The sequence below is a fragment of the Pieris napi genome, chromosome 13 (genome assembly GCF_905475465.1).
Source record: "Pieris napi chromosome 13, ilPieNapi1.2, whole genome shotgun sequence".
Classification (NCBI taxonomy): Eukaryota; Metazoa; Arthropoda; class Insecta; order Lepidoptera; family Pieridae; genus Pieris; species Pieris napi.
Window position 1 is genome coordinate 9,333,188 of NC_062246.1, and position 24,778 is coordinate 9,357,965.

Genomic DNA, 24,778 nt, shown 5'->3' on the forward strand with positions numbered 1-24,778 from the left:
AGTCATTCATATCATATTTATTTAGTAAGCCGATATAAATATAGAATTAACAACCGTAAAATAAAAAGCCGTACGCATAATAGATTTATAATTTCATAATCAGGCAACCCTATCAATGAATTGTATTCCATAGCTCACCATCTATACTCTATACCCATAATATCGACTGGATCTTTCAAAGAAATCATCCGAAAAAAGAACGCCATTGCCCATAATGCATGCCATTATACCTGTTTCATTCTAACGTATGTAAATCATTGTGTTGAAGAGAGACAAAATACTTCTTATTCAACCAGGCATGTTTTTATTTCATCAGTCGAGACTTAAAGCTCGTGAACGTTGGAGGTGCTGTGAATTTGTGTTGTGTTGAAACTGATGTGCTTTTGGTGTTGTTTGGGATTTTTTTCATAATCGATATTAAGGTTTGTTTCTTTTTATTAAACACAAAACTTATATAAATACGTTCACAACAACATTCAATTCATATTTCATTTCTGCTTGTGTTATAATTTTATTTCGATCGAGAAATTTGAGTTAAATAAATAAATATTTATATTAACCCTGCTAAGGAATATGTCAGATATCTCACCAATACTCAATTATTAGATTTATAACTTATCTACAATGATTTATTAAAGTTAAAATAAGTATTAATATTCTTGATAATATTTTCATTGCACTTTAAGTTGAGAATATTTTTAACATATGAAATGAAATCGGTTTATCTTACGAAATAGTAAAACAGCTTTTAAAACCTCTTTTATACATTCTTCTAATTTTATTGGCGCTAGCTTTGACATAGTGATCATAAAAACGTTACGGTAGGTGACCCTTCTCAGGCAATTTACTTCGTATATTTATGCATTCTTAGAGAAAGCTCAGGGCTAAGCTTGCAATATGTTTTGATATCCGGTTGAAAAATTGTTGAAATTACATTTAAGTGCGAGGGAATTAACGGGGAGAGAATTTTTTGCAAAGCTTTTTTTATCGATTCTTTATACAGATTTTTATGAATATGTTTATATTTTACTTTACGCGGAAAACAGTATTTGTACCAGATTATCTAATAAAAATATAAATATTGTTGTATTGAAAAAAAATAGGCCTTAGGAATATAAGAATTTTTTAGGTTCTCCCTAAAGTAAGAAGACCTACTCTTCTTCATGACTTCGAGAATATAAGCGACACTATGAATGTCTGTAACACAAAAGGTTTCTTAAGATATCAATCCTTGTCTTTACTTTTAAATAAACTAAGATAGAATATCATGAATTACAATGAACTTCAGGATTTTATCTAAAAGCATATGTTTAAGATAACATTATCGGGACTTTATGTCCTTAACAAAACGCGTAGGTAGCTTTATTCTACTAAGTATAGCTTGACGACAAAATATTTTATATTATACTAGCTACCGTGAATGAACTTCGTTTCTCCTTAATTAACAAATAAAAATAGGGGTTAATCTTAGAGGGGTTAAAGTTAAGGGTTATATGTATTTTTTAATGCCACATAAAAATCTTCTAAAAAATAATAAATAAAATTCGGGGTGGACAACCCTTATCACTTAGGGGTTTGAAAGATAGATAGTAGCCGATTCTCAGACTTACTGAATATGCAAAAAAAACTATAAGAATCGGTCGAGCCGTTTTGGAGGAGTTTGGTAACGAACATTGTGACACGAGAATTTTATATATTAGAGGCTAATATTAGTTTATGCCTTCGTAGAAATGGAATGAAACCCACGTTTTTCACTACATATTTGCATTTAACGTTGGACAATTTTGGTAATAACATCTTATTTTGGAAAATATTTATCACAGATTGGGTCGGTTTAGAATTTTGTACCATAATTTAATACAATGCAAATGAGCTATAATTTTTGAAGATACTAAGGTATCTGGATTTTAATAAATTCAATTATAAAAAATACATAAAATAAAGATGTCTTCTATGATGTTAATATCTACTGTTCAATTCGTTTTACACGTCGTTTAGTAGCAAAATATAACGTAATACCTAACTGTATATTATTATGATATATATTATACTTTAGTACGAGTAGTACATAAGTATCTACTATATATTTTAAGATTTTCCGAGAGCTTTCAAAACGTGTTATTAGTTACGTACACCAACCAACACCAACCAACTAACAAACCACTATGATAACAGTCGTTAATTTTTAATTTATCTAAATTAATAACATATTTTATACATTTAAATTAATTAAAGCAAGCATAGAGATACCTTTTTTGTTCCGTAAAAAGTTATTAATGATATCAATAACAAATACCAATCAATAAATATATAATTAAAAAACATATTCAAAACTCTGTTACAACTTAAAATAACAACCATAGAATGTCATTAAATACACAAACAAACTGAGTTTCTTCATTTTGCATTAAAGAAATAATATACATCATTTGAAAGCCTCATTAAATCTGAATATTGCAAAACAAATATTTAGTTTGTGGCGTGAGATGTCAAAATGTCATTGTAAATATTTTTTAATCTTCGGGAAGTGAATTTTATCTGTATTTTATCGCATGTATGAATAACATTGTTTTTCTTTTGTTATCACATATTGAAAAATAACTGTATGTAGTAATGTATTATTGCTAATTATTGATTAAAAATATACAAAAGAGTTTGACATTTTTTTTGGTAACAAGGTTAATGAAAATGTTTATGTTTATTAAAACGTGTCATCTCGGAGAGCAATGTTTTCAAATATATCATATATTGTTATAACATTTTCACATGACAAGTCAAAATTTGGATTTATGATAACAAAGAATTATATTGCTATTAAAACTTTATATTTAAATGAATATTGTAAGTTATTGATCAAATTTAGGGTTTTATAGTTAGTAAATGTAACTTCAACTATGTGTGTATGTATGTATGTGTATAAGGAAACAGCGTGAAAGAAATATGTAATCTGCTTTAGGTAAATAATAGTCTACGAACAACAAACATCGTAAAAACGTTCTAAGTAAACGCGTTGTATTTCTATAAAAAACAGACTTTTATTGAAATATTATTTTCCTACAGAATAAAAGAATAAAACTTCAAATAAATTATCAGGATTAAAAAGACTGCAACTGTTTTGACATTTATTGTGTCTAGACTTGGTATTTGAATAATTTTAACATAAATAATGGATTTTTAACGACTTCAATCGGATTTGATATAAAAATATCTTTCATGGGAAATGCCTGAAAAAACGGAGACACTAAGTACTTTGTTAAAACTTGTTTTTACATCTATTTTTATAACATTTTTGAAATAATATGTCGGTTTTCTGTGCCTGCAAACGTGATAAAAATTATTGTCGGAAATTGGTCCCGAGGTCGGAGTATTTAAGCCACGAAGGCAAGTCTTATCCTGTATTGCGCTAGTTATGTAACTTAATATTTGTTAAGTTATATACATTTATTTTAGTTAATAATTAGTAGTGCAAGCCAAATGTTAGCAATCATCGTACACTTGATGCCAAAATGAGGCTAGTTTTTCCCACACTCTCGTTTCCGATAATATCCAATAAGTCGACTACACTTAAATTGAAGAGTCAATTAGATTTAAGAACTCTTAAATAAGTTAGTTTTTTGTTAGCGTCGCAACCCCACTACCCCTTATTTCATATTAGTTATAAGCTCATATGTTAAAAGATTAAAGCTAGTTGACACCAAGCTTCAAACAAAGAGTTTCATTCAACATTTATTTGAACATCCCTTCAACAACGGACGAACTCGCGGTAAATAATATAAATTGCAACGCATTGAAAGAAAATTAAATTTTTTCAAAGTCATTTTACTTTACCTTGCATCAAATAATATTTCTCAGAAGTGTATGAATTTAAAAAACTTCGTGATTTGAAATTGCTCTGGATTCCTATATTATACAATTGACAATAGGAGCGTGGTGAGTGACCCGGGCTTGAAATCGTCGGGTCACGAGCAATAGAGTTCAACGATTTTACTGACACGGATAATTACTTTGTGTCGTTAGAATTCCAAGATTTCCGAGCTTTGAGATATTCTGTGCATCGAGAAATTGTCCTTACTCATGAAAATGAATACTCGATTGTGAGGAAGTTGCAGGGTTCGCGCTGCGCCTTCTTTAGTTTTCATGTCATTTTCACACGCGTTTCTCTTTTTTCTAAGATATTAAGTATTTGATTGTCCTCATTTTAATATGTGTGATGTTTGAGAGCATAAATACAATTGTTATTTTAACTAAAGCACTAATTCATCTGTCAAATTGTGCTTGCAGTTTTGGAATGAAATTGAGTATTTTAGTTAAAAGAGAGTTAAAACCGAAAGATTTTACAAATGACGGTGTAGGGCAAACACAGGAACAACGTGTCCTACGCCCTTGTTCCTGTTCTTCCTCAATACCTGTTTAATTTACGCAATTTACAAATGATGATGATATACATGTATTCGTGATTGAGAAACATCATTATTATTTTCCTTATAGAAAATTACACATAAATTGTTAACTTTACATAGTGATGCAAATCTGCTAGGGAAATGGAAGCCATAAGACTTTTCCGTAACATAAGCTGAAGGGGCTAAATGCCTACAATCTAAGGAAACGAATATTTTAGAATGATTTTTACAAAAATCAGACAACCTTCAAACTTTATTGCCCAGTCATAAAATTCATAATGCTATGTATAACAAATTATTACAGCTTTGACAAATTTTAAAACTGGTTCCACCACTTGTAAGACATTGTTGCTATGTGTCTATATTGGGAATATATCAGTAAAGTCAAGCAACATTGGCAACGGGTTCGATTTGGATGGGTGCCCAGTATCGAGAATAACATTTGACTTTTATAATACAACGATATTATACGTTGTCTGCTGTAAAATAAGTTATGAAAAATGCGGCTAAAGACTCCAGAAATCAATTAACCATAATTATTTTACGATTTAATTAATTTTTATACATTTATAATATAAAAAAGTATGTATTACGAAATCAATCTTAAATATAAAGTCATAAACTCAATTATGATCTTAGAAGTGACGGGGCTCGCAAAATTTATAGCTCGTTATACAAGTTGTTTATGAGTTAGCCGTAAATTTTATTTTATTCTCACTGAAATTGTCTCACTGTCGTAAAAACGTTTTAAATTAATGTGAAATTTGCTTATTTTTCACTGGCACCTGCAACTTCTTTATCAGTATGGATGAAATTCCTCAATTATTGCATAATTATAAGTTTAGCTATCGTTTTTTTTAAACATATTCTAAGATAGATTTACATACATGTAAATTATTGCTTAATGCAAAAGATTTTTATTTTTAAACGAAAATTAGTTCTCAGAGACTCATTATTCTCCTTAGCACACCAACTATGAAACAATTTTTATTCCAGATTTAAGATGACATAATCTTTAGTATTATATTGTACGTATCCATTGCCATGGTGCATTAGAAAAAAGACCACTTTTAAAAAGAAAGCTTTAAACATTATAGGCGATGAGAGCTTGGAGAAACTGATCGTGGTTGGTAACACAGAAGGCAAAAGATCACGTAGCCGTTCACCAACCAGGTGGACCGATCAAGTGAAAGACTCGTCGTCCTCAAAACTGTACCCTGTCATGGGACGCGCTGGACCGAAACCGATGGAAACAAATAGTCCGCTCCAGACGCTTTCTTACTGACCACGACGTTCAGACATGAGCTGCCGATTAAAGAGAGAGAGAAACATTTTAAATTCACGAATAAATCTAATTGCTCTTATTAAGCAGATCTGATGTTTGCTTTAACAGAATGTAACGTTTTGTACTGTAGATTATTTGGTCTAGCTTAGTGTTATAATAGCAGAATTGCCTAGTTAAAAATAAAATTAATCATCGCCTGCAACTCAAACGGAATTCTGCCAATCGATACTATAAAAAACCAACCCAAAAGCTAATGATACCGGAATGTCCCATGTCAGAGTCAAGGTATTCATTCGAAGAAAACACAATTACGACTGCCCCATCAGAATTTGATGCTATTGTTTTAATTGATGGTGCTTTTTGTTGCGAAATTGTTTTTATAAAAAATACAAGTATAATCACGCCTTACCTGGGATTTTAAGACTATTTTTTAATAATTCTTAGTAACTGTTCAACAATAATTGTTTTTTATTGAGTTCCAATGTTTAAAGACCGTCTATTTTTTTATAATTCTTAGTAACTGTTTTAAATGTGTGCAAATCAGTTATTGCTCAATACAGGAAGTAATTATTGAGTTTCAATGTTTTAACTGTCTGTTTTTTAATTATTCTATGTAACTGTCACAAATGTTTTATAAATTCGCTATAACCATATTACATACAGTAAGTTTTCATTAATGTTTTAAGGGTGCTGTGAAGTAATAGGTAGCTAAAAGGGTTAAGCGAGACTGTCTAAGCTCTATAGTTCAAAAATGAGTTTTGAAAGTGTTAAACGCATAATCGTAACAGTTGTTGTGTAGACGATGGCTATGCATAAATATTTTACTTTAACGTAAGCAATGATTACTTTGTCAAAATCTTGGGAGACTGCTATCTGTAGAGATCTATCATATAAACGTCTTTTTTTTATAGAATAGGGGGCAAACGGGCTGGAGGCTCATCTGTTGTTAGGTGTTACCACCGCCCATGGACACTCTCAATGCCAGTGGGCTGTTAAGAATTGGTACGCTTTTTTCTTGAAGGACCCTACGTCGAATTGGTTCGGAAATACTTTAAAGGTGGGAACTGACCAATGTTACGAGGTGTAATGTAACATGTAATGTAATGTTGTACAGCGAGCATTCGTGCAGTCAGTACGTCGTGTTACGGGGAAAAACAACGTAACACGACGTACTGACTGCACGAATGCTCGCTGTACAACATTACATTAAATGTTACATTACACCTCGTAACATTGGTCAGTTCCCACCTTAATGTCACTTTTGTAACACATTTTTTTATGCTACGGTGGCCCTATGAGTAACATTCCTTTTGTTTCTCAACTATAATTCCAGAATCACCAGTCAACTCCGTCATGAAAAAAATATTTAATAATGAATTACTCCGTGAAATTATTTTGGGAATAATAAAATGTTTGTAATAGGGAAATAAACAAATCCTTTTGTTTTTGAGGTCGATTTACTTGGAAGGCTAAACGAACGTACCATTTTAATTCTCAGTTATATCAATCGTAAACAAGTTGATTTAAACACTGTTACTATTTGCTTAACAAGCAATACAAATAAAGCTATAAAGATCTCTTAAACTGTTTTAATTAATTTGCAACACCTCAGAGTCGATAAGCGTAGCGGAATCGATAAAATTATACGCACATAAAAACATATAAATGATGTCGCGTTTCGGAAACTCGTTTTTTACTATTTTAAATTAAAATACATTATACGATTTCATTAAGGATTTTATTAAAATTATTAATTTTGAACTTTATACTATTTTGAAAAGGGACATTGTCAATTTGATTCGTGATGTAAAACAATACTTGTTGTGACCACTTTCTTGATGGGTGTCCTTTGGTGGTGTGTCAATGTTAGATTGAATCCATAGTAGAGTAGAGAGAAAAAATATGCGTATACAATAGTATATAGTCCTACCACCTTAACAAATCTAAAACAGCGTTTATATTTACTTATTTTTTACGCTTCATTCCCAAAATCGTAGACAGAAAACACGTATCTCCACTTGCTACTGCCCTGACATACCTCTCTCGCTTCTTAACTTTCATCTTGGGTACCGTCTTTAGACCTGTCCTTTCTCTAGTACTACCTGGATTTGGTCAGGGTCAGGGTGTACAAGGCCCACCCGACACAACCTCAGCATCCATAGCCTTGTATATCCTTCTCGTAAGGCTTCATTCACCCTTTCATGGCCAAACCACCTGAGCATTCCCTTCTGTATCCTTATATCACTTTTTTTACGATTACCAACTGTTTAGAAGAGAGCATACTCACCTCAAAGGCCAGCAACCCACTAAAGTGGGTGACCAAGGACTGCAATGCCTGCCCTTTATGGCCCCCTATAAAAAGTCCACTAGATCATATAAATTTGATTGTAATCGTTATCATTTAACTAACACTTTTAACTACTAACAAAGAATTTATAAGTTATTGAAATCGGTCAAGCCCAGACTATATGACTCAGATACTAATAAATTATAAAGTTAATCCTTTTTTTAAACCAATAGAGTCGTCTGCGCCGAGCATCGAAGCTGTGATACGATCGCCCGTCCGACGGTATTCCAAATATTCCAGCTGAGATAGTGGGTACGGTGTGCAGAACAATTTAAATTCGATTTTTTATTTCATATGTAAAGGTGTCACTCCACCAGTACTTTTCCAGGATCTCTCTGAATATATTTCGATTTTATGATATAATTGTCGATTTATGATTCTCTATTAAAAATAAGGAAGTTAATTCGAGATAATAAAAAGTTTTATGCAATAAATCTCACACTAGGCCCGATAATTTTTTCATAGAAAAGTGTACCTACCCTACAACCGTCTCCTAGTTTATATCTAGACTAAAATGTGTCATTATAAGCTTTAAAGCATTGCATTATCATCTCTTAGTATTCTTCAGTCACGCTCTTCATTTCTGAAGTGCTAGTGACGCCGCACAATTTCCTCCACTTATTATTTTCAAGCCTCAGCACCTGGATGAGGACCTGGAAGGGCCTTTACTTGATCGTTCCAGTCACACAGTAGGAGATTGGCCTTGAGGTCTAATGCCATCCACTCTGACACAATACGTATTTTACCTCTCTCTACATGTACAAGTGTCGAAAGGCGAGTTTTTACCTGTCTTAGTATGGACACGTGGTAAATACTATGAAACAATAATTATTACAAAATGTACCGTTGCTATCCCTACAGTCGGTCATATCATTCATGTTTGTACCTGTATATTTTTTTGTTCCCGAGCTAATGTGTAAACTAGTTATGGGTCCCTGTTACACTCGTTATTTGGGAGCTCCGCTAATTGTGGAATTTCGATGCAAATTATGGATTCTATTACCGCCTTTGGTTCTGCGTTAGATTTCCGGTGAAAGAATAATTTCGGGTCAGTAATCATATACGTATATACTATCCACACTTAAAAAATCAGACATCTTAGTAAAGGCTTAATAAATTGCCAAACTCAGAGACCTCTTACGATCACTATAAAAGACAAAACAGTGACAAAGATCACCTAAGAACAATCTAAGTAAACAAATAAGTATCGCAATACAGCGAGGAAATGCTGCCAGCGTTAAAGGTACACTGCCACAGGGACCTAACTTTTTAAATTTGTTTTAATTTTCTATTTATCAATTTGTAATAATTATTACTATTAAGATGAAGAATATAGTAAATACTGTATATTTGTGTGTCGGACAAAAATATTTCATAACAATAACTTAGTGCATACAAAATTGTGTCATACCTTGGAAGTTAATTAACTAGAAATTGCCGACACCTCGGTGTAACTATGTCCATTGCAAATATGACTTAAAACCTCACGAGTAATTTGACGCCAAAATGGAGACACGCGTTGTTTGTTTTTACATGATTAGGTTTGCCTTAACTAGTGTCTACGCTTCTACGTTTATTAGAATATAATATATTGCTCAAATTCTCACGAAAACTTGAACATTTAGTCCAGAACAGCATCGTCTACTTTCAGAATGCTCTCATTATAAGATCATGTCTAATATAAAGATGTCTGAAATACAAATCAAGATTTTTTTTGTCTCTTTACATCATGGAACATTACGATCTAACCTAACTTATGATAGTAATTTAAGTCTGATCTAAATTACTAATAAATAATTAACAAAAGAAAGTGTTAAATAACACTACTTACAGTCTCTATTAAGGGAAAGACACTCTGTTCTTGTGTTCTATTTTTTCATTTACCACTGTTTAGCACTTACGACCTACGTGCACTAACACTAATTAATTAACATCATACACGTTATTGTTGAAAATAATAAGATAACAACCATATTAACTGAAATTTCACGGAGTATCCTTCATACTGAAGGCAAGACCAAGTTTCAAAGCACTAAATTATTGATTGTGAAAAAAGTTACGCCTTTACAGATAAAAAGGTAGGCGTCTGTTAGAATATTGTTTTGTCAACCCTAACCATATTGTCTCGTAATTTGATATGAAAATAGTCGTATGCAATTCGCAATGTTTATCTTTGTTCTTGATAGTTACAGCTTTATGTTAGGGATGTCTCAGTATCTTGATATTTTATTTTTATTACCTTTTTAAATAAAATGCTATGGCAGTATTTTTAGTGCCTTAAAAGCCTACAAGTAATGTATGGGCAACATACGTATTACTTTTAATTGACCAAGGTATTATGAGGCTAAAAAAAGAAGTTTCAACGTTTTGGTTCGAAACAATCTTTTGAAACTTCTACCGCGTCCATGACCTATAAGTAACGACTTTAATCAGAGGTATAAAGTTTGATTCCTGGTAAAAAAGTAGGCTTCTTTTAGGTAGGCTATAAGATATGAAATATTCACGGGTCTTACGAATCATTGAACATTAAGTACATGAAGTATATAAAATGTATGAACAAGTTTTTTTTTTCTTACCTCCAATTGCTTAAAGAAAGAGAATACCCCTTAGAGAGGCTTTTGATTGAATCTCTATTCCAATGAAGGAACCCAGTGCCTGTTATTAAACGCGTTAAATAATCCCGAGCTTGGACAACTGAACGCCGTAGTTTATGTCAAATAACATGTAATTTATGTAAAATATCACATATTTTAGTGAAAAAGGTGCCACAAGATGCATTTTTGAGCACTTAAGGATATGGCTTAGTGCAAAGTGGCCCATAAAAATGCATGAGGTCAATGATTTTTGTCCCACTCAAAATTCATATCAATGAAATATTTTTCATGTTATCTTCGTTGCGAGTACGTAGGATGCCTTGTTTGCATCACGTTTCATTCACACACCCTTACACATATTCACACATATACATGCTTTAGTTCTATTTTGTTTATTACTTTAGTTTTGGCATAGTATATAGTCATGTTTTTGTATATGTCCGCGATGGAAGGCTGGTGACCTGTTGCCACAGGACTTCTACATTATAGGCACCACCTCTCAACAAAGACGGTACCTGCAGCATGTAAACCCCTAAAATGCAATGTTATGAATAGGCAAATAAAAATGTATTATTATACTAGATTTCTCATGCTTTTGCATGCAATTAATTAGCTAGGCTCACTAGGCACGCTACTTATATTAAAGCACAAGCTTATGTGCATGAGTGTCATAACTCTATTTAGCAATATTATTCAAGTCAAAGGTAACTTTGACATAGAAAAACTACATGTAAAAACGGACTTATATCAAATAAATAAATCGCAAAATATGTTGCTAAGCGCAAAACTCGAAGACTGGACCAATTCGGGTAAATTTTTATACATTCTTTGAACTCTGAGGAAGGTTTTTATGAGGAGAAATTGAAACATTTACTTTTATTAAGTACTTAGGTTTTTGTTTCGGAAAAGCGAACAGTCTACATATATAAAGGCAAAACGAACTTCGCTGGCGCAGCTAGTATAGAATAAAATGCCAGCCGCAAATGCTCACGGTCGCATAAGTTTTGCTCATAAATATTTCAAATCAGTTTTAAAAATAAAATAAATCAGTGGCGCTAAAACCTTTTTAGATCCGGGTCTCAGATTTCTGTATCTGTTTCATGATCATATGTCAATCTAATAGTAGGTGAGCCTCTTGTGTCTGACACACGCCGTCGACTTTTTGGGTCTAAGGCAAGCCAGTTTCCTCGCGATGTTTTCCTTCACCGTTCGAGCGAATGTTAAATGCACACATATAAAGAAAGTCCATTGGTGCACAGCCGGGGATCGAACCTACGAAAGAGAGTCGCAAGCTGATAGCACTATCACTAGACCAGATAAGTGACTTGCCTATCAAACACGCCTATCAGAATTCGAAGAATTCCTTCAATTCATTAAATTTGCATTCCCACTTACAACAATTCCATTTTAAACTGAGACTTCAATAATATTAAATCATTTTTCATGGGTGTAGAGTGACAAACACACAGAATTGTTTCTCTAATGGGAGCTTACGGCTTAATTAAATTTGCATGGGTTTTTGAAAAGGATTTTACACGGGGGGATAGTTTGCCATATGTATTTTTTATAGAACAGTTAACAAACACGTAAGAGGCTCACCTGATGTTATTTGATAACGCGACCCATGGACACTTTTAATGCGGACTCGCGAGTGCGTGCCGGCCTTTTAAAAAAGGAGTTTCAACGTTTTCCAGAGTTTGTTCCTGGTAAAAAAAGGTTTATTTTTAGGGTATTTCGAAACATCAAACTATATGTAGTTGCATGGGGTGACATGTAGTTTTTCTAAGAAAAAAACAGTGATAGTTTAGTGGATAGCCGCTAAAACCATGAGGTTGTCTTTTTCAGTACCCTTGGGGCAGAACGTATATTAGTTGTACAATAGTGAAGAAAATATCGTAAGTAAACAAGCACTCCCTAAATCGACGGTGTCAGGTACAAAAGCTTAAATACCTTAAAATAAATCTGAAGCCATAACTTTTTTAAGATCAATTTTAGAAAAAACAATAATTATTACAGATATTTTAATCCTAATAATATTAGAAAACGAATTATATAAAAACTTAAAATAGATATTATCTACGTGTTATATTACGTTTTGAGACTAGTTTTTGTACGATTCACATACAATCAAGCTATAAATTTAAGTTATATATTCAAATCTGATTAAATTTTTAAAATGAATTTTGAGTATTAATACTTGACATGTATGAAAAAAAAAATCTTATACCTTTCGAATATAATAAATAGCCTAATTTAGCTTATTCTTATTTTTTCAATAGTTTAATAGTTAATTTGTTTGTAAATACATACATATTATGAAACCTTTCAAATAAGATATGTATTTAAATATTCATTAATTACAATATTTCCTAACGCATTTTCATATTGACCCACACCTAAAAATGCCATAACTCGTGTAGTGTGCGCACGCGCATTCCATACTGTTTACGAGTTAAACTTGAATGCTCTGTCGCAGCGAAATGATTAATGCGGCACACACCGTAACGTCTAGTTGTGGGTAATTGGTAATCTAACTTTATTGCTTTATACTGTAACACAGCTAAACGTTTATTAAAATTCTCTTTTGTTATATATATGAATGAATGTAATGTGCGTTTTGACTCTTTACTTTAAGGCATGCACACAAAAGCCTTTTGGAATTGTGAAGCTTTTTATATTTTATTTGCTCTGAGTGTATTATATGATTTTGATACCACAAAAATAAGCGCAAAATTATAACATCATTAAATAAAAATGATTCGCAAAATATGTCGTTAAGCGCAACACTATTGTTTTGTTTTAATGTACTCCTTGAACTCTGAGAAAGGTTGTAATGTTGGAAAAAAAATGGAAAAGTTGATAGGTTTTTATTCATAAAAGCGAATTCTATGGGGTAGCAGAGAAAAATGTTCCATTTGCTGGTATGTAGCTACTAAAAAGGTAGGCTAAGTAAAACAATGATATTAATAAAGTATACAACTTAGGTATTTTATTTTCTACTGAACGAATTGTTTTCAAGTATAGAATATAGCAAAAGGGGTAAAATAATACACGTTAGTAAACTTCGGGACAATTCTCTGGCGCCAATATTCAGACCTAGTTTGCGTAGGAGGCACAAAGCCTAGACGTGGGCATAGACAAAATTATTGTCCATATCGAGACGTAGATCATTGTTACTGTGATTTTAGATTATCAGGAAATCAAAATATATCGTTGATTTATTTCACTTCGGTAGTGAAAATCGAGGTGCCATATAAATTTAGCATTCTCAACGGTATGCAAGTAAGAAATAATCCTACTGCATTTGTTTAGTATTGCCAGAATACAAAATTATTGTATAACGTAAGAAGACTATTTTGGCTTATAAGTCTTTAGTCATACAGAGAAAAAACTACTTTGTTGTACTATAAAAAGTAGCTGATTTGTATTATAATAATTAATCTGTAGTCTTACTTAATAGTATCAATTAAAGAGAAACCCGATCAAAGCCCCACAGGATGGGGGAAGTTGACACCTGATCCATCCAAATACATAAAAAATATTTTTTCATTATATTTATACTGGCATGGCTAATTTGGTAATAGCATAACACAGTTTCTGGATACTCAGTAGGTCAAATAAGGGAGGAACACAGCCAATTTACAATAAAACTTTATGAAAAAACCTTGGTGGACATTTTCTACAACTCCATAAAGACCTTTCGTTGAGTGGCGGACCCTTACGACTTCTTCGATACAATGAGAGCCTTCGAAAGTTGTGAGCTGTGATATTCCGGGCTACTCAATTGTGAGGAAGTTGCATGGATCTGGTTAGTCTACTTTCTGACGTCATTTTCACACGTGTATCCTTTCTACAACCTATTTCATGAGTATCAGATTGTCCTCATTTTAACATGTGCGATAATTGAGAGAAAAATAAAATAATGGCCTATAAAGTCCTCTTTCAGGAAAATTTATACAAAATATGCCTAGTGGGTGACATCTTGCAATTTTCCAGGCTTGTCACCCACTCACGGGACAGTTTTTCATATATTTTATAAGAAAGTCTAAAAGGAATTATTTTAATGAATAAACGTAAAGTAATGTTGCCACAGGGACCAAATTTTTTATATTGGTTTTAATTTTCTATTTATAATTTTTTATTATTATTACTATATAGGTTAAGAATATTGTAAATACTGTATATTTGTGTATTGTATACCTCAAGATACTTTTTACAAAATTAATATAACCTTTTTATTTTAAAATGTTTTCATACTTGCTGAAATACAATTAAACGATGGCGTGAATTTGTTGTTTGAGATTTAATCGTTGAAGTAACAAAGCGCTTCAAATAAGTGAGAGATCAGGCGTTGTTTGACCGATTTTGAGACGACAACGGTACATGTTAAGCTTTGGATACAATGAGATATAAAAAGTCATTTTAAAGCTAACATTTTGGGCCGAAAACATAAAGTCAAAAATCATTTATTCGTGTATGTAACACAATGTACACTTATGAACGTCAAAAAAGAAATATACATGAAATGCTTCTAATTTTACATTTACTGACAGTTCCCAAATCAAGGGCGTAGAACGGAAGAGAAGAACTGGCAACTCTCCGCCACTCTTATTAATCGCAAAGTTTTTTGTTTTACACAACGTTTGTAAGGAGTTGGCACCATTACACCATGTTCCACATGACATCTTAAGTAATGATTAATAATAAAATTAATTAAAAACAAAGATTTGTCCTCTATCAGCCGGAGGCATGGTGAAATAGGAGCATGCACTTACATTCTCTAGGGAACAATACGCAAATACATAGTCAAAACATCTAACATCACCGCATACACGAATTCAAGTACGACCAGTCACCACAAGTAGCACCCGTTCACGAGTATGACGCATGGCCAGCTATCGGCCTATAGTTATTGAGTGTTTTTAATACTATTGTATCTTGTTTCATATTATGTAGGCCGGGAGGTAAAAGTGTGTTCACTTATGAGCCTTCTGGTAGTGTCCATATGGGATAACGGACAAATGAGCCACCGGTTTGTCCCCACTTCTATGACAAAAACATCTCTCAATATTTTGTTTTTGTGTTTTATCTATTCATACTATGCAAATGAACGTTATATTATTGAAGATATATTTCTGTCCCTATAGAGCAGTGTTGGCCTAAACCTAGGCTGTAGAGTGCGACTCTCATCCCTGAGGTTGTAGGTTCAAATCCCGACTATGCACTGAACGGTGAACGAAAATATCGTAAGGAAACCGGCTTGCCTTAGACCCAAAAAGTCTACGGCGTGTATAACAGGAGGCTCACATCACATACTTGCCTATTACATTGACAAATCATGAAACAGATACAGAAATCTGAGGCCCAGACCTAAAAAGGTTGTAGCACCACTGTGATTTGCCTCTAACATCATCATCGATCTATAAAATCAAAACATTTATAGAAAATCGCGGGGACCATACAAACACATACAAATATTCGGTTTAAAACGGAGGTGATTTTAGCCAGTTGGGTGGAGTGATTTTTATTAAGATAATATACTAAAACCCATTGTGCAGACATCTTTACCCAACTCTATATTTGCACTAACCCTTTTTCTGCGGAATCCACTTATCTCTAAGGAATTCCCTTCCCTCGTTTAATTCATTAAAATACCATACTTGGACCCCCGAGATGGTAATGACTAAGTTTTTTGACGTTTCATAGAATATTTATTTATGGTCAAACAGCCTGTGGCTTAGTGGTTAAATTGTTTATGGATCTAGGAGATTTCTAACAAAAATAAAAATTGCTTTTGCTTAGGAATTTTTATATAGTAAACAACAGCTATAATGGCTGATAGACTCCTAGTTTGTAACTACGCAAGGTTCTTTTAGTCAAATTCTGAAAGAACTTCTCATTTTTTGTGTCAGTTAAGTTGTCTGTTAGTTTAATTTGACTCTTGACTATGAAAAAGTCTTAAGCATATCACTCAGGAAGCTTGTTAGTTTAAAAGGGGGTCGAGTATAGCAAGTTTTGTTAAGAGCTCACTCAGTTTGAGTATGCTATAGAGCGAGTAAATTGCTCATAGATAGCTTTAAGTAGTAGATATTAAAACTGTCTTACTGACAGACAAATGCACAAAAGACAGTAATTAGAGAAAAAGCTGTTTTTTAACAAGGTTCCCCGCGGAGTGATCCCAGTGACCCCAATCATACTGCCAGAAGGCTCACAAGTGCGTTGCCGGCCTTTTAAAAATTGATACGCTCTTTTCTTGAAGTACTGTAAGTCGTATTATTACGAAGTTTTGGACTGTTGACCAATCACAATCAGACGGGCCTGTCATGTCAGATACTATAGGTATATAGGAGACAGGCTCTCTTTCTCTATAAGAGAAGAGAAACTGTTGTTTAAGAGAATAATAATTACTTCGTAACAATTAATTAGTTTTTGCGTTATGAACGGTAGCCAAGTTTCTTAATTTGTGACTTTTGTCTGTGATATTTTAAAGTTCGTACATTATAGTACTAAATATAAATCTATGGTATTTTTATACAATTTTATTTTTAATCCAATGAACATTAATAAAATATTTATATATTTTACAACTACCGTAATTTGTATTCGTTCTGAATGAGTTTCTATTTAGTTTTAGTTTTTACTATTGTCCTTAAATTCGTTGCAAGTTTGTAATTTATGTTCTAATATAATTGATTTGTGTGTACAAAATGTGTGACGTCATTCTTGTATTTATGCATGTTATAGGACTTAGAAACGAATTCGTTTTATCTGTAAAATAGTTTCGGAAAGGACCGATTGAATGCCAGTTCAAGTGATGGTGGGACTCTTATCGGTGGTCGTTAGCTGTGTGGTTCATGCCATAGTGTGCGCGCTCTATTAAACGAATGATAATTGTCATGTCATCTTCCATAATCACTAGAAAGCTATACTTGTCAAAACATTAAAATGTCAGCTTATTAATACACAACTGTTATAACAAGAATTAAATACCGAACGTTTAAAAAGCTTTGTATAAGACTTTTGAACTTAAAAAAAAACTAATTTAATAAGTATTAATTAATTGTGTTGATTTATATTGTCGAAGTCACCAAGTTTTACAAATAAAATTATGAAAACAGGCAACACCCCCAATTATTAAGTTAGTTCTATAATAATTTAATTAACAATATCGTTGCCATGGTAACCGGTTATTACAAAGATGACTATAGAGCTGTTACAACATTTAAATGAGCGATCATTTTAATTTATTACACGATTAAGGTTTTTTATTTTATCTCATTTATGGCTCTATTAATTTTTATTGTTGCCTTTTTAAGAATTCTGTTTAAATAATTTTGCTTGAATAATTGTTGGTTTACAAGGTACTTTTTACTTATCGGTTATCTTAATTGATATTATATAAAATAATTGAGACAGGTTATTTTTTAACCTTGATTTAAGCTGTAGGTAACAATTTTTGACGTGACAACGTCTAATAAATCCATGAACACCGGCATCACGTACAAAAAAGCATGACATATTGTCCCGTTACTCTCATTGTACGCTTGCGCCGCATCATATTTTCTTCCACTCGAAGACTTGAGTATGCAATTGTTTCATCAATGTTTTGGTATGACTACTAAAACTATCGTCGGTAAACCCACTTTGAAGACAACCATTTTTTTAAATGAGTATTACGTATTTTAATTAATATTTTCCTTTTACATGTGAGGTTTTTAAACATAAATTTACTATTATTTTGAGTATTTATGCCTTGTAAAATATGCATTAAATGATTAAACAATTATAGCCTTGAAACATGGCAAATAGGAAATAAGGCTGAGCAAGAAAACATAGTAAAAGTCGATCAACTTGGCGCATGCTTTTGCCTCTGTGATAGACGAAATCATATCGCGGACCCAGTCCAATGCTTACATAAAACAAAACACTTGCGCGGCTAATTAAAGACGATTAACAGCTCTATATAATTACAAAAAAACCACCTAACAAGCCTTTTTGTGTTCATCGAAGCGAGGGCAGTTTTTTTATTTCTCGTAAGAACCGCTTGTAAGAATTTTGTTAAACACATTCTGTGTCATGGCTCGTTATTTTTTTTTTATTGTTTTTGTACGCGTTTTTGTGTTTTTGAACGGTAGACGATATGTTTCTTGATTTGTGACATTTGATTGACTTTTGTCTATGATATTTTAAAGCTACCTCGTACATTTTTTATATATGCTATGGTATTTTATTGGAACAACGTAACATTAAATATGATTCTTTTAATGACCATAACGTCAGCAGTTTTCATAAATAAATCAAATTAAATTAAATCAGAAGTAATTATATTAAAACCATCAAAAAAAATCATTCGAAAATACATTTTTCTACAACTATACGAAACGTCTTTGTGGCGTATAAAACGAATATCGTCAGTACGACTTACAGCGACATAACGATTAGGCATAGAGGTTGATTTACATTATTTTATACGAACAACAAAAAAAGTAAAAAATGTTTCGTTAACGTTCATAGTAACGGTTAAAGTTATAAGACATGTAATAAGATACCGTAGCCGACAGTATATCATATTATATTTATATAATGTTACTTGATTTATGTTATAGCTACCTAAACATTGAGATTTTAACACAAGGAATAAATTAAAAATGAATTCACCGTTTATATTTTACGAGTTATGAGTTTTTATGAAGAAAACAAAAGTACAGTAGAGTACGTATAATTTAGTCTATGATAGACCTCTTTTGCAAGACTTTTTTTTATTTCTATGTGCTTCTCTGTATTCATAGACAAACAGAAACTAAAAAGATGCGATTACAATTGATGTATGAAGTGTTTCGTATTTATATCAATTAAGTTCGCAACAAAATTGCTTTAGTCTTGATTTTACGGTTTTGGTAAGCCGGAATTAGGGGCTACCACGGGTCGAAATTGGTATAAAAATAAATAATTTAATGAAAACTCGACTGTAAAAATTGTACTATTTTATTTGGAAATTTGGTGCCAGGTGGCCTCCATTCCTTTGTTGTCCCGAGGCCTCCAGACCTCTAAATCCGGCTTTGTGGTAGACGGATAATCAAATGATATTCCTAACATCTTCCCATGAAATGTTTTCATATAACGCAGATACTTAAATGAACATATATCCCACGTAATAGAAGACAAACCGGAAACCTAATAAAAACATTATCAGTAATATTTATCTTGTATCGTAGTAATTAAGAGATTAACAAACAGAGTTGTGTCAATCAAGACACGGATTACTGGCCACTTCATTTGAGTTGCCCATGACTCAATTAGACAAAAAAATTCTATAACATAGAATATAATTTGGCGTTTGAACTATAAATACGAACAAAACAAAATTATTAATTTCTTCTGTTTGTTTCAGGTTATAATGGTGTGAGAAAAACGAACATGGCTGACACCGAGAGCATTATAAAGACTAAAGAAACGCACTCAGAAGATACTGCACTCACTATGAATGAAAAATTCAATATACCCATCACAATGTTTAGCAAAAAACCTAGTTATGTAATATATAACAATTTTTACAAAGAAGACTTAAAAAGAATAACTCTAAAGAGAGAATATAGTTTTTACAACTATTGTTTCATAAGTGTATGTATTAGTTTTATATTAGGTTTTATAATTGGAGTTGTGTTAATGGGCGCTCAAACAAGTATCGCTGTAAAGAATCCCAGAAAACTTAACTCGACTATAAGAACGTTGAACTCATTAAAAGTTCCCAAAGACACGAGGGAACTAGAAATTTTAGATAAAAGAGGGTTTTCTGCCGTTTCGTTCACGGGAGACAACCACAAATACAAAGACATTTACCCCAAAAGTCTCACTGATGATATGAAAGAGATTTTGAAAGATAATAAAATGAATCAAAAACACAAAAAACTTAATTTCAATAGAACGTTACACGTTCCTAATGAAAACACTGTACTCTACGGAAATATCTACTGGGGGACGGAAGTAGAAAACTCAATGCCCCAAGGATATGGAGAGAACACGGCGGAAATATGGGAACAGTACGTCAACCAAAGCGAAGTCATCAAAATGGAATCCGGATGCGGAAGGATGCAAAATCGTCTTGTCACTTTCAAAGATGGAATACAAGCTTGTGTGCGGTATAGACAAAATACAGATCAAATTCAAGGAGAGATATTTAGTTTCTATGTCGCTCGGTTGCTTAATCTTACTAATTTAGCACCAACAGTTGTTAAAATAGTCGATGTTAAAGATAAGCTGTGGTCTAATGTTGCTAATGATATAGCGACGGCTCAGTGGAATTCTAATAGAGCAGTTATTTTAACTCAATATATTCCGTCTCTGGAATCGGCTACTATACCTGATATTTTTAAGCCCTCAAATCGCCACCTGAACAAAAAAGACATTCAGGAAATAACGATGAAAGAAAAAGATATGGATAAACAGATTTTAATAAACAAACTCAAATTAAAGAATGTAAAACCTATAATTGATGACACAGATTTCGATCATGTTGATATGAAACTGAATAAGAAAACGAAAGAATTGTTCGTAGAACTTGCTCAATGGTCAGATTTGATTATTTTCGACTATCTAACTGCCAATTTAGATAGAATTGTAAATAATCTGTTTAACTACCAGTGGAACGTGAATATAATGGACGGACCCGCGCATAATTTAGCCAGAAAGATGGATAGTGGACTACTTATGTTCCTAGATAATGAATCTGGCTTGTTACACGGTTATAGACTATTAAAAAAATATAATGTGTATCATAGCTTAATGCTAGATAACTTGTGTGTGTTTAGAAAAAGAACAGTTGACTCTTTAAAGGAACTAAGTGATTTATCTATAGGTAGTAAATTAAGTGAAATATTTCATAGGAAAAATAATGCTGTTATTAGAGATATATTACCTCCGCTACCGGAGAAGAATGCTAAAATACTTCAAGAGAGAATCAGTAAAGTTATAAGTCAAATTGAAAAATGCGAGAGACTGTTTGGAACCAGATAATCTAAATTCATAAATAGTCAGATTATAATATCTGCCGGAGTCATGCTAAGGAGTGCAATAATATATAATTAGTTACAATTAAAATTCATACTTGAAATAAAGGCATACTTTTACTGATTAGAATGATATCAACCAGACTTTATTAGCATGGCTTCATCTAAGATTCGTTCATCTACTACGGTTACTAGCAATAAGTAAAACCCTGGGATTAAGAGTATAAACCAAAAGATGATACAATGGTGTGTTTCGTTTGATTTTGATTGTTCAAACAAAAACCACGAGTTTTTGATTGGACTACAAATCTTGTTGAACAATTAAAATCAAACAATACGTTTTAGATTCTTGTCCCACAGAAACTTTAGTAAACATTTCAACTTTTGTTTGATGAAAATCATTTAAACGAAAATCCCTAGTTACAAAAAAATGTTTAAAGGTTTTTAACAAAAAAGACAGTACTAAAAGCCGCATACTCTAGAATTGAAATCATTTCTTATGACGTTCTATTAAAGCGCATTTTACAATGCACAAATATTGCATCAGCTAGATCTCCTTTTGTTAAAACCTTTGCATAAATGAATTGTAACTGACTAAATCGAATTTAAAATTTGTATAAAATTAATGTATATGTGAGAAAAGTGATAGCGTTTTTGATACCAAATATAATTATTTATTGTAAAATATATGTGCCAGTAATATGTGATGATATTTAATTAATATTGTAAATACTTTAGCCGTCAAGTGGAAAATAATAAACTCACTAATTTTAGCAAGTCACAAGATTCAATATTTATTTCATATTTGGCCTATGTGTGTTTGGTAAATAATGTCTTCATTGCTTTTAGTAAAAGGCTTTAATAAAGTTATAATATACGTGTAACCTTATGGTTTGACGATAATAACACATTTGTTGTGTTACTCGGGTTTAAAAATGCGACAAAGATTTCTGCACCAGCCCAATTAATTTAGATTTGTATTAAAATGAGTGCTACTCCACTGAAATTTTCCCGACCATTGTAATTTCCCGACTACTAAATTAATTTAAATAAAAATGTAATACGAAACACAAAAGCAGTACAGTAACGCAACAATTGGTTTTAGAAAAAGACATTGTTAAATGCATTGTACATAACTTATGTAATTTGTCACGGATTCCACATAAAGCGAGCTTTAAGTTATGTAAATATATGTAAAATACATTATGTAATTATAATAAAATGAATGTTTAAGTCTTTGTTGTTTATTTAAGAAGCCTTCATACATAATTGATGTTTAAGGGGACAATACAAATTTGAAGTAACGCCTAATGCACCATAAGGTAGTGCTGCCTGCGGCAATACTTATAATTATAAGGTTTCTTTACCTAGACATCCTAACCTAGGTGATATGGAAATCTAAATAGTTCAATTACAAAGCTTACGGCGCTTATTATTGCATTTATTAGGGTTATATCTTGGGACTTAATAAATAATGAATTACGACTATCATATGTATTATTGACTTAATACATATGATTTCTGATTTTTTTACTTTATTTCATATCTAATAAATGAAGATGTGTAAACGGTTACATCCAGTAGTTTTTTATATAATCTGGGTAAACTTTTGATCTTACAGATCAGTATTCTTTTGCTGCTTACTTCCAAACTCTATCCAGATACTAAAGGGCCTGATCGACGGACGAGTATGACCGCGGTTTTAAATACCGACGAACCTGGCTCGCGGCTCGTTGGTGCTGATCGATTAGCAAGCAAAACAGTCGCAAACATGTCTTGTTCTCTTTCCGACACGCGGTTTTGCATGGCGAGCCGCGTAAAAAATATAGCACGACGACGAGCCGCGAGCCAGGCTCGGCGGTATTTAAAACCGTGGTTTTGCAATGATACACCGGCGAGCTTTACCGACGAGCCATAAAACCGCGGTCTTACTCGTCCGTCGATCAGGCCCTTTAGGTTTGAATCGTTTCAAATTAGCAAATGAAAATATACATTGTTGGTAAAACTTAGAACGAGAACTAAATCAAAATTTATTAATTATTACTAGATTTAGTTCCGTTTGGAGTAGAGACTCTTGGGACGTGGGGTTCAAGTGCACAGGCGCTTATTAAATATTTAAGTTGGCGCCTAGTAGATAGTAGCATTGTGACAAAATGCTTTATAATATCTCTGCATAGGTACATTTAATTTAAGTAATTTATGTACATTTAATCTCAGTTCTCCAATTAAGAGGGTGAAACCGAAGAACAAGCAATAAACTGCCAAATACAATCATTACACCATAGTCTAAATAATTAATAATAATAATCTAAAAACAAAAGACTGTGATTTCACGTATGTTTGGAAGTGTTTTTATATAATACCTGTGTCTGTACACATTTTATGTATTAATATACAGATAAAAACGAATAAATGCAAAACATAGTTTACTGGACATCGCCAGACAGTTGTAAAATAAACTGTACCTCATTTAATGTATTCCACCCACGCCCACCTGGCAGCCCTTAAACATACACAATTTTTCTACGGAAATACTATTGTTATACGTTAAAAGTGAGTATTTGTTCAGAGTTAAGTTTATTATTAAGATGAGAATACAAAATCATTTAGTTATATCATATCTGTACGAACTGTAACGAGTCTATACTATAATTTTAAAGACGTAATATTAGTGAAAAGATAACCACGTTATTTTTGAGAGTCAGATTTGCAAAGTTGGAAGAAAATGTTTCATCATCGGATGTCGAGGCAATATTCAAAATTCCACCCGTATCACGACGTCCGCTGTTCCACAACTGAGCGTTTTTACAGGCAGTTTTTGCCGCGCACCACCACTACGTGGAACCAGCTGCCCACTGAAGAATTTCCGAATCAATTCGACTTCAAGAAATAGCGTACCAAGTCTTACAAGGCCTGCAACGGACTCGCGAGCCTTCTGGCATTGAGAGTGTCCATGGGCACTTAACATCAGTTCTAGTAATAATAAAAAAACAGTACGATGAGAGATATATGATTGAGATCTAGAGATAAGTAGAGATTGCAAATACCTACAATAAGGTCAGAGATAGTATTTCCAACTTTTATACTATACAAAAACAAGTCCTCCGCCGCGTCTATATGTCTGTTCGCGATAAACTTACGTGAGT

The 24,778-nt window shown here is 32.5% G+C and overlaps 1 protein-coding gene across 1 annotated transcript; it reads left to right on the top strand.

The window, feature by feature from the left end:
* Nucleotides 1-321: 321 nt before the first annotated feature.
* LOC125055444 (extracellular serine/threonine protein kinase four-jointed) lies at nt 322-22,868 on the top strand. Its single transcript, XM_047657909.1, has 2 exons — nt 322-422; nt 20,018-22,868. Exon 2 carries the CDS (start codon nt 20,044-20,046, stop codon nt 21,637-21,639), a length of 1,596 nt encoding a protein of 531 aa, XP_047513865.1. The 5' UTR covers nt 322-422; nt 20,018-20,043; the 3' UTR covers nt 21,640-22,868.
* The last annotated feature ends 1,910 nt before the right edge of the window (nt 22,869-24,778 follow it).

Excerpts from the sequence above, each read along its gene's own strand:
- LOC125055444 (XM_047657909.1), top strand. The coding sequence starts at position 20,044 with ATGGCTGACACCGAGAGCATTATAAAGACTAAAGAAACGCACTCAGAA.